Genomic DNA, 11,355 nt, shown 5'->3' with positions numbered 1-11,355 from the left:
TATATATATAAAATCAGAATGCAAATAAAACGATTTCGAAATTCGAAATACGCTCTCTTTTTCATTCAATTTATTGAGTATTCTCTTTCTGCTGTCTCTCCGCTCATACATTCGATGCTGCAACAGCAACTTCAGCATAAATAAATTAAACAAAAACAAAAATTTTATAATTTATTAATTAAAAAAAATTACTTAGCGAAATCTCTGCTCAGGCACTTATCATTTTTTGAACCACACAAATTCGTAATCTTTCAACGTATTCTCTTTCGCTTGCACAGGCGCGTCCAATTTACGGAAACGTACACGCGGCTGATAGCCAAATTCATTCGCTATATACTCAATAGTGCGTTCCACATTGTCATCGCCAATGGCGTAAAAGCTACCTTCCTTATTGCCATTATGTGAGCCTGTTTCTCGATGGCCATTGTAGTCAAGCAGATATTTGAACCGGTACAAATCACCCGCTTCACCTGCAGCGCCGCTAGCTTTGCTGCCTGGCGATCCGCTACCGAAACCTGCAGCGCTACTAGCTTTACTACCAGCTGAACTGCCACCAAAACCTGCAGAGCCGCCAGCTTTATTGCCAGGAGAACCGCCACCAAAACCTGCTGCGCTGCCGGCCGATCCGCCATCCAAACCTGCAGCACTGCCAACTTTACTGCCGGGAGAACCGCCACCAAAGCCTGCAGCGCCACCAGCTTTATCGCCAGGAGAACCGCCACCAAAGCCTGTAGCACTACCAGCTTTACTGCCAGGAGAAGCGCCACTGCTGCCACTATTTCCGCCAAAGTTATTATTCCCACCACTAGCACCGCTGAAACCAGTATTTGTGCTCGGTCCGCTTGCGGCGCCCGCTGCGATGCCTTTTCCATCGCCAGTGCTGCCAGCATTAATCGCTGGTGCCGTAATTTGCGTGCTAGGGGTTGGAATGCTACTGGTTGAACCTTTAGCGCCGCCAGAGGGCTGACTGCTGAGTACTTTGGGAAATGCTGAAGTTGCGGAAACAGATAAAAACATAGAATTAATTAATAGCAAACTGAGAATACTTGGGTGATGCTCTGTACTATAATTACCGTTTGCATTTGCGTTGCCGAATGCGCCACTGGTTGATGTCCCAGCTTTGCCGGCATTTAAAGTGCTGCCAGGTGGCGCAGAACCTGTATAAATAGCAATATTATAGCAACAACAATGTGTCTAAAATATTTTTGTAGCGAATCTTACGAAAATGCAACTCTGTATAAAACGCCAGTTCTTGTGTACTCACTTGCTACGTTCGATGCAACGACAGGATTTAAATGGTTGGTGTTTGTGCTAAGTGTTACAAATGGTTTTGGTGCTTTTACTTGGGTTTGTGCCGCGAGTGGTTCAGGGTTGTGTGGAATTGTGATTACGGAAGGAGTTTCGGGCGCTTTGTTCTGCACAACAGTGGGGCTTAAACCATTGCCGTTAGTGTTTAGTGTTTCAAACGGTTTTATTTGTGTTTGTATCGCAAGTGGTAAATTGTGTTGTGTAGTTTTTGATTCCTGTGCTTTTTGTGGTAATAGTTGAGACTTTAGTGTGTTTGTGTGTGCATTGCCCAAAGGAGTCAGGCGGTTTATGTTTGTGCTAAGTCCTACAGCTAGCTTTCCGGGATTTATTTTATTTGTTTTTACTGCAAGTGGTGCGGTGTGTTGTGAATTTTGTGTTGTCTGTGCTTTGAGTATTTTGAGCTGAGATTCCTTGAATGCAGTGTGTGCGTTTTGTTGTTGTGTATTCTTCTCTGATAATGCCAAATGAATATCTGTGCCTATAGCTGCAGTTACTCTGTGTGGTACATTTGTTGCGGCTTCTTTCAATCTAGTTTCGACTAGTTGTACCTCTTGTATCACTTGTGGCAAAACTTTTGGTAAAACTTGCGAAACAATTTGCTTACCAATAACCGGTGCCGCTTCTGGTGCGAGTGGCTTTGATAAGAGACTAATATCGTATTTTTTAACGTCAGGCTTTTGTGTTGTTGTTGGTACGTTATTTTTAATAAAACAGCCAGAACAACCTTGCACACTGAAATTGTGTTTTTCAAAAGGTTTTGGTTTAGCGCGCTCCGTTGTCGTAGTGGTGCTGGGTGTTGGCGGTGCGATAGTTGCCTTAGCCTTTGGCCGCACAACCATTTCGATTGTTTCTGTGAAAATATCAAACAAGATGTATTTCTAAATATTTTATGTGCTCATTCGTTTTGCATACTCACTTGGATGCTCTTCGTAGGGATAACTGCGCATAGCTAATATCCGGAATTTGCCCTCCTCATCGGTTGCATAAACTGTCACGTGATAAATGCCGTCGGCGGTTATGAAACCGAATTCGCCCATAACGATGCCGCGCTCATCTAGATGAACAATTTCATATTGTTGACGTTGGTAAAACATTACAAAAAATATATGAGAAAATGTGTGGGGTTGAACGACTATTAGACTAAAGTCTACCATTACAAGTTGCACTTTAAAATGCCAGAATTTTTAGGTTCTGAAACTCGTTTGGAGAACAAATATGTTTGAAAAAAGTAGAGTACTAAACTTAAAACTACTCATAGTAAATGTTTGTTGATTTCAGAAAGTGAAATAATTAATTTTTTTTTTTATGATTTCGGGTTTGTTTAGGGTGTTTGTAGTGGAGTTAAATAGGTTCAAACATAACGCGAATCGCGCTTGAAGGATATTAGTTCTGTTGAAAGGTCTTGAAAAGAATGTGTTCTATGCCAAATTCAGGTAGAAATTGAGGGCTTAAGAGAAACTAGTACAGATAGTTGCTTAAATATAATTATTTTCTCTTTGAAATATTACACTGACTAACTACTTAAGTCAAACAAAAAGAGGTTATATGGGTTACAATCACTTATTCGCGATCACTTATATACATATACATATGACCTCACTTCCATGATATATGAGATACAAGAACAAAGTTGGTATATTTCATTACTATACCCTGAACTACGCTATAATATTTTAAGAAATTTTCCAGATCGGAACACTATAGCATATAACTGCGATACAAACTGAAAGACCAATTCTAGTTCTTGTATAAATACTTCTTTATTTGCAAATGGTATGATAGCTTCGGTGCAACCGAAGTTAACGTTTTTTCTTATTTCATTTTGAGTTATGTTTAAGAAAAGGTGTCTTTGATTTATTTCAAATAAAAGTCGTTAATAACATAAAGCTAAAAATTAAAATCAAAGAAATTGCTTTTTATTTTAAAGTTAAAAAAGAAGTAATAAATAAGCTTATCAGATCTTCTTAATAATCTTTGTCAGATCTTCATAACTTATAGCAACTTACTGCAGCAAAAGGTATTGTTTTTACAAAAAAACAAAAAAAACACAAAAAATACTCGCTAGGGTGGTCTAAAGGTACAAAGCAAAAGGAATTGTTTTTTTTCATATAAAACTTTTGCACCACTTCCTTTTGCAATTTAGAAGTATGTTTATTGTGCCCAATATCTAAATACTGGAATGGAACTTGTTCAACTGCTGGATTTTGTCATAATTTTATCTGCATATTATTTTGATATTATTTGCTTTTGTTTCGTATCATTAGTATTTCAGCTCAACTAAGTTTCGATGTTTTGCTTAATTAGCAATAGTCGGCTATTCACTTAAGTTAAGCACACAAAAGCAGTTAAGTCTTGTCAGTCTCTTCTTTGTTCAACTTAATTGTCAAACATGCGCAGATAGAAAGTCGTAAATAGATACTTATTACATAATAAGAGACTTAGTAACGATTGAGTTAGGAAGCACTTTCGCTGCCAAATTTGTGCTTTTATTCACTAGAAAATTTGTGTATCTAGATTATACTGCTGTATTCCAAGTTTGTGTTGTTATGTTTGCTATTTGCTTATGGAATTCTTAAATTTAGTTTCTACTCTTATATTCATAGTGTAGTACGTTTTTTTCAATTTAGACAAAGAATTGTTTAATATTAAGTAAACATTTTTTGCTATGGTTGGTGTTATATTTTAACGAGCGAATTTTTTTCCACATGTTGTTAACAATTTTTGGAACAAGAAAAGTTTCAGAATTTTACAAGTTATTTTGAAAGATTTAAAATGGATGATGGTCAAGAAAACTTCAACGAAGGACTTATTTTGTGGCTCTCAGGCATTCCAACACTTAGAGAAAATGTTGAATAAGTAGTATTGGAAAATAATCTAATCTTAAACTGGAGATATTCAGGGCTTGAGATGTTGTGAAGCTAAAGTTCTTACTTTCAATTAGAAGAACTGTTGTATGAGCAGGGCTAAATAGGCCGCTTGTACACTTAGCAGGTGACTAATCATGTATTCACGTTTAAGGCGCCAAATTCAATATTTTTAATGGAAAAGCCGAGGAGCTTTAATTATTTAAACAAGAAGTAACTAATATTATATGGTAGATCCACATTTACAGCTCACTTAGCTCTTTTACTGTTTCCAAGCTGAAAATATACCAGAAAGGAAGAACGACAAGAGCTCAAAGCTATAACCGAAAATGATTGCTAAAGGTGCTATGAGATTTGGATGAACACAAGTGCGTTGTATCAAACATGAATTATTAATATTGTGGAAGACGTAAAAAACGGCTTCGATAAAAAGTGATAAAAAATGTCATATTTCTTTTTGAACATTTCTCATTGAAAATTAGGGGTAAACGACATTAGAATATTTATTAAAAACTCCGCCTTGTAAATGTTTGAATTGGCTATTGTTTAGAAAGTTATTAATCTCAACTGCAACAGCTGTTTCATTTTGGATTTTTGTTTTAAAAATATGTACATATATCAGTTGTTTTATCTTACAATTTACGATTTGTAAATTGTAAATTTAGATCGACAATATAAATTGAGCAATCATTTTCTTTATAACATATCAATTACAATACTTAAAAGGTGATGACAAAAATTTACTTTTTTGTTGAACAATAAAAAGTTCAATTCGATTAAATAAAAATAAAAATTTTAAGATGTTTTTGTAGCGTAGATAATCAAATTGTAGCGGTTTTGTCATGTGCTAATTTTAGATGTTAATGCCTTTGTTTTAAAACACCGCAAACACCTGTTTGGATATAATGCAGTTGCGATTCTGGTCGTATGCCTAGCTTTTAGATTATTTTCTACTTAATATTCACAAATTTCACCAGCCAAAATGTCAACACCTCAAAATTATGGCATGTTATCTAGCATTCTGCGTCTTGCTAATTGAATTCACAATAATTGCGGCGTATGCCTAATGTATCTACAACATCAACTGGTTTCGGTAAGAATACAGTCGCCACTTTATTGAAATATAATTTCAATTATATACGGCGCAAGCGCAAATTCATATTTACTTCACTCATACGCCATGTACGTCTGGCTAATATTGCCCTAATTAAAAAAGCTAAACAAGTTGTGCCTGAGTTAAATGAGTGATAGTAATACTTTGTTTTATAAATATTCTAATATGCCATAATAACTGAAGTCAATAATTGAAAATTCTAATAGACGAAAATAATTTTCAATCAGTGTGCATATATTTCATATATCTTAAAGATTTATATGGAAGCAAAATTAAATTCAGTGCAGGCATACACAATTCCTTTCAACAAAAGGATTAAAATAAAAGAATATTAACCTTGTTTGTACTCAAATATTTGACACTAATTAGTAAATTTTGTCAAGTATTTAATTGTTCACAAATCAGCTACTAAGGCCAATGACAGGTCTTTAGCATAGCGACAATTTTTCAAGCACCGAAAACAGTTAAGTTTATTAATCAATCGACAATTAATAGATGAATTATTGAAACTCTCAAATTAGCAAAGTCAGCTTCATTACCGTCAAATTTGGCTATGGGCGCCAAGTGTTGGAATACTTACTGGTTCTTGCTGATTTTTGTATGGAACGAAATGGTTTTATGCAAATTTCAATTCTAATGTGGGTATGAATTATTGGAATAACCAAATAAGTACGCATTTTGTTCATGTTCTTGTATTGCATGTCATTAAATCTGTTTATTGACGAATTTTGGAAAAAAAGTGATACTACACGAGTTGTAAATTTCATTCTTAAATAGAAAACATCTGCACACAAATAAAAACAAAAACAACAAAACATGTCAGCAGTTTTATTTTATGGACGCATGGCCATAAAAAATTATTTAAAAATTTGGTATTTTTAAAGAAAATAATCACTAAGATACAATTTAGCACAAATATTATAATATTTTTTAATTTTTTTTATGGGATGTTCCTATTACCAAATAGCAATTTTTCTATTTTGGTGAATATAATGAGTCGTAATCGTCGAGCTCAAAGCGCTTAGCTCTATCAAATGGTTGTCAACCGTGAAAGTTTTAAATTTATACTATAATCGATACTTCTACAACTGCTAGAATTATGTTAAGGAAATAGGCCAGTCTAGTTAGTTTCTTTTAAAAAATATAAACTTTTTATTGGTACACTTCAAGGTCCTCAAAACATTAATAAATTGGTAGAATACTGAAAAATATTTGTTTATTTGTTCTATCCACTGTAGGGGCGAAGCGTGTGGCTCAAGCTACTAAATTGAACCTTTTCAACATAATCGCCATTTTGCGAAAAATTTAAAAAACACCTTATATATATATATATATATCAGCTTATTTATGGTCTAATTGTATTACTCAAACACACATTTTTGCTGAACGTTTAAGGCGCATTTCTAATAGAAATTTTAAATAGGCAAACGAATGAAGTTTGAACTCTACTCCTAAGGTAAAAATTACCATGAACTACCTTATTTAGGAATTTTCTAAAAAAATTTCACAAAAACAGGATATTTTAGGAGTTTTAGAACAATGTAAGCTTTTATTCAAACGATTTTCTCTTCATGTGTATTTGGTTTGTCTAGAACAAAACGATTCAACAATTTAATTCACGAAAAGCCTCTAGACGAAAAAAAAAGTTTCATATCCAAATATTTCCAATTGTAAAACTAAGTGATATTAACATATACCATGAATTGTAAGGAGAATAAATTGGGAATTCCAATAAACGAGTTTAAAAATATAGCAGAGGGTTTTAAATACATTTTTTTCAATCAAAAAAATTTTCTTAGTCAAAAAAAATGTTATCCAAATCTTATATACATTATTTTTTTGAGGAAATAAATATTTTTATTATTCCTTACTAGTTAATTTCAAAAATTCATATGATATTAAAAACAATTAAATAAAAAACCTTTCTGGATTTTAAACTTTTCAATCATTTCTTTATAAAACCAATATTTTAAAGTTATGTTCAGAAAATTATTATTTTCAACTTATTTTTAAATAGCCAAATAAACCTTCAGTGGCAAGAGTTCTTACGAGAATGTTTACCACGAAGTGGCTAACACCCCCAATAGTTTCCGCTATGGGGATTTGCCACTGTACTTTCAAACTAAAATTTGAAACACGAATATTGCTAGTTGTCATAAACACTACTTTGTGTAGCTAAAAACATGTTTTACAAAAAAAAAAAAATTAATATGCTTAAACACACAAAACTTCTGAGTCCTTCTCAACAAGATAATCATGCTCGAAATCAGTAAGATAGTGTCACCTTTACGCCTTTTAAGTAACCGGTAATCATTCAGAAATTTGCATTTAGTTTTTTATCATACCAGTTTTCTTATGACATTATTTTTATGGTTTGTTTGTTTGTTCTTTGTAGTTCAACATGTTGTATAAGGCTTTCGTAAAGCTATAAAATTTCATGCCATAAATTACAACAACCTCCATGCTACATAATACCATTTCTAAATACCATACACATTTTACCGACCTTTCAGCATTATTCTGAGCATAAGAGGCGATGTTTGTTTTACCTTCATACACGCATAGACACGTTTTTGGCACCCACACACAATCATAAGCAACCAACGAGATTGACTAACTGTTGTCTTTATAATGTTTTCAAGCTGACATCTCTGTGAATTATTGTTTGTCGTTTAAGCTTAGCGGTGTCGACTATACTTAGCCAGAAGAAGATTGATGCTTTTCAAATGCACTCATACGTATGTACGTATGTATTTTGTTGTTTGTTAGTTTACTGTTGCAACAATTGTTGTTTGCTGCAACGACAGACACAATGATGAGTTGTTAAATAACCGACCGCTTTGGTATCGAAAGGTTATACAACTGCAAAAGTGCAAGTGCACAAATGCATATACATACTTGTAAATATTGTTATATTATATCTGCTGCTATCTATTTTCATATATATGTAAATGCATGTTTTTAAGAGTGACATAAATATAATATAAGCGCTGTGAGACTATGTAGTATGCCAAAATCATAAAGTTTTACACAATCAGCACTTTTGTTAATGGCATTTGGCTAGCAATTCGTAGTCACGGGCGTGCATATATATGCTTGTATGTAGTCATGAGAGCTAACTTTAGCATCTAGAAATGATTTAAGGCAGCATTTCAATATGACTTTGTATATATTTATAATGCTTAGTATTCTTTGTAACATTTAGTAGCAAAAGTATTGACGAAAGGTGGGGAGAAATATTAAAATTAGTAGTGCCTACCCAAATACTGTGACTAGGTGCTCTTATTTACTTAGTTCGTACTACATTGTACATGAGTAATTCTTATTGTAATAAAAAAATATAATACTGGTGCTTCGGCAGAAAATATTTTGCACACACTTAAAATAATTAGCTCAAAAGTATATCGATGTGAGTTTACTCAGCGAAAAGTGAAAAACTCGTAGGTTGAAAACGCAACACGAGTTTCCTTTGAAACAGAAGTAAAAAGTTTGTGCATAAGGAACATTCTAACTTAAAAAATAAATCTGCTCAGGCGTTTTTTTTTTAAAGCCGCGAGTTCCCCTAGCTGACTGAAGGTGTATGGGTTTTAAGGGTTTTAGACTTAAAATCGGAAATTTTGAAATACAATCGAGATGGAATGTTGTTATAATTCTACTTCGCTTTCCCTAACGAACTCTTACCACTGGCAACCGGTAAGATTGGTTTATTTATGATAGGGTTAGGTTAGGTTAGGTCTTATGTTTGATCCCAAAATCGTTGGATCTCACTTGAACAGATATTTGTCTTTTGTGTTACCCAAAAACTTCTTCAAGTGCATCCTCTCATAGATTTACGAAACGTTTTGCGTTCATCACAAATTTATTAAGACGGTCAATATCAATCCCTGTCCCTTCAGGTGTGTCTACCGATATATTTCAATCTCACTCTTTATTTTTTTATGAATTTAATCGATTTTTAAAAATATTTACAATAGATTTAAGCCACAAACTCGCTACCTTTCAACAGCTGGCATAATTATTGACCGTTAGAATATTTTTAATTATTTGGCATGTTTGTGGTTGTTTTGAAAATGAGAATATTCGATATATAAAACATCTACATCTTTCATTTATTTGAATTAGTAGTCAACTACTGTGGGTGCTAGAGTTCATGATATTATTTTGGTGGGAAAACCAAAAATTAATACTGTATACGAATTATGTTATTTCGATAAATTGAAGACACTCAAAATAAGAGAAAACGTTAACCTTGGGGCACCGAAGCTTTAATACTCTTCACAGGTGCATTTCGTATGGCATAAAAGGGTAGAAAAATAATTTTGTCTTGATTTTGATCGGTCAGATCAGTTGTATGGCAGCTATAAGCAATAGTAGTTCGATCTATATGATTTGTGCACCATTTCAAACAATTTATGCCAAATTAAGATATTTTGAAAAGATATTTTGTCAAAAGTTTTCTATACAAGGACTTGATTTTGATCGGTCAGTACGCAAAGCAGCTATACGCTAGAGTGTCCGATATCGGCGGTTCTGACAAAAGAGTAGCTTCAAAACAGAAAAGTACAAAATTTGAGATCGATATCTCAAAAACTGAAGGACTGGTTTTCGTGTATATAGACACATAAACGGAGATGGCTAAATCGAGTTCGTTGGGCACGCTGATCATTTATAAATATACTTTCTACGTTATCCACCGTTTCCTACTCGTTGTTACAAACTCCGTGGCAAACTTAATATGACGAAGGAACGATTGCTTCAATACATTTAAACTTTGGAATATTCTTATAAATGATACTTGTTGCATATAGCCAATCTAATTATCTACATAAAAACAGAAAATCCACAAACAAAATTCGTTAGTTTTGCAGTGACTACTGAACTTCCTATTACCTACTTAAACAACCGCCAAAAAGTGGTAAACGAATTAGAAGACAGCTGTGTGTGCAGACAGCACATTACAACAGCAAAACAATAGCGGCGCCACATCTTTAGCATGCCACCATTGTAATACGCACCTTTTTTCTCTTGACGATGTTGCTGCTTCTCGATTGTGAAACCGAATTCGTAAGGTCGTTGAGTTGTGGCAGCCTCTGTGCTGGATAAATAGCCAAGCACTAACGTTATCTTTAAACAAAACAAAAACAAAAATGTTGAATACGAAAAAGCGCCAAAATTCAATGGGCGAAGCAACAACTTACGACTACTAGCAAGGCAAGCAATGTTGACACTAACTGCGACTGCATTTTTTCGGCTCGTCAATATTGATGAGCAGACAAATGAACTATTGCGTAACGGAAATTATGTACGCGTAAGTTAATTTATTTCTCTTACTTGCGTATTGAAAACAAGAATTACTTTACTCAGTGAATACTATTTATTTTTTGCACATAAGGTCAAATTATTTAATTAAATTTTGGCACACTTTAAGATTTGGTTCACTTGTTTAATTATTATGAATTTAAAAATGTAATTACTATTTTTTCTTTATTTATTTGAGGACACGCACTGCACTGCACTTAGCCGACAATAGCACTTTGCTGCACTTCGCTCTACGCCTGCGCGATCGTAACTATTGGCGCGTTCAATTGGGTGCTCGGTCGTTTGAATATTGTATGTGGAGAAGTTTTAACGAGCTTAGCAATACCTGCGTACCTGGTTGTCCGTATGCTTACTTAGAGCAACGTGTTTGGCCACCGTTTTGAAACACACCTCGTTGTGTTCTGAGCGAAATTGACAAAGTTAATAATATTAAGTAAATATTATAAAACATTAGAACAGCACGAATTAATGCGCAGCCGCAGACGCAGCGTTATGATCTTCACAAGCGGTTGTATTGGTGCTGATGCTGTTGCTTCCTTTCTTGCTTTGCTATCACCACCAACACACACAGGGAGAGTAATGCTAGTAAGTCTTTACTTTACGCCTACTACATGGTGTGTGTTTACATGTACATGTCACCTACTCACCTAAGAGATAGAATGCTAGCGACAGCGGCACTTTTACTGGGTGGCTGCGCTCACAGATACAATGCAAAAACAACGTGCATGAGAACTTGTCATCTATTGTGAA

At 34.2% G+C, this 11,355-nt stretch overlaps 1 protein-coding gene across 2 annotated transcripts; it reads right to left on the bottom strand.

The window, feature by feature from the left end:
- Positions 1-2: 2 nt before the first annotated feature.
- Positions 3-11,031, bottom strand: l(3)mbn (lethal (3) malignant blood neoplasm). 2 transcript variants are annotated; one of them, XM_036372242.2, is made up of 6 exons: positions 10,485-11,031; positions 10,302-10,410; positions 2,225-2,362; positions 1,913-2,158; positions 1,074-1,157; positions 3-989 (listed from the first exon to the last, which is right to left on the bottom strand). In XM_036372242.2, exons 1-6 carry the CDS (start codon positions 10,527-10,529, stop codon positions 220-222), a joined length of 1,392 nt encoding a protein of 463 aa, XP_036228135.2. In that variant the 5' UTR covers positions 10,530-11,031; the 3' UTR covers positions 3-219. The 2 variants fall into 2 exon arrangements, with proteins under 2 accessions (XP_036228135.2, XP_069968218.1); XM_070112117.1 differs by lacking the exon at positions 10,485-11,031 and having other exon boundaries at positions 2,225-2,364; positions 10,303-10,384.
- Between the last annotated feature and the right edge of the window lie 324 nt (positions 11,032-11,355).

Source organism: Bactrocera oleae, chromosome 6 (genome assembly GCF_042242935.1).
Source record: "Bactrocera oleae isolate idBacOlea1 chromosome 6, idBacOlea1, whole genome shotgun sequence".
In the NCBI taxonomy this organism is placed as follows: domain Eukaryota; kingdom Metazoa; phylum Arthropoda; class Insecta; order Diptera; family Tephritidae; genus Bactrocera; species Bactrocera oleae.
This window is presented reverse-complemented; position numbering and strand designations above follow the sequence as displayed.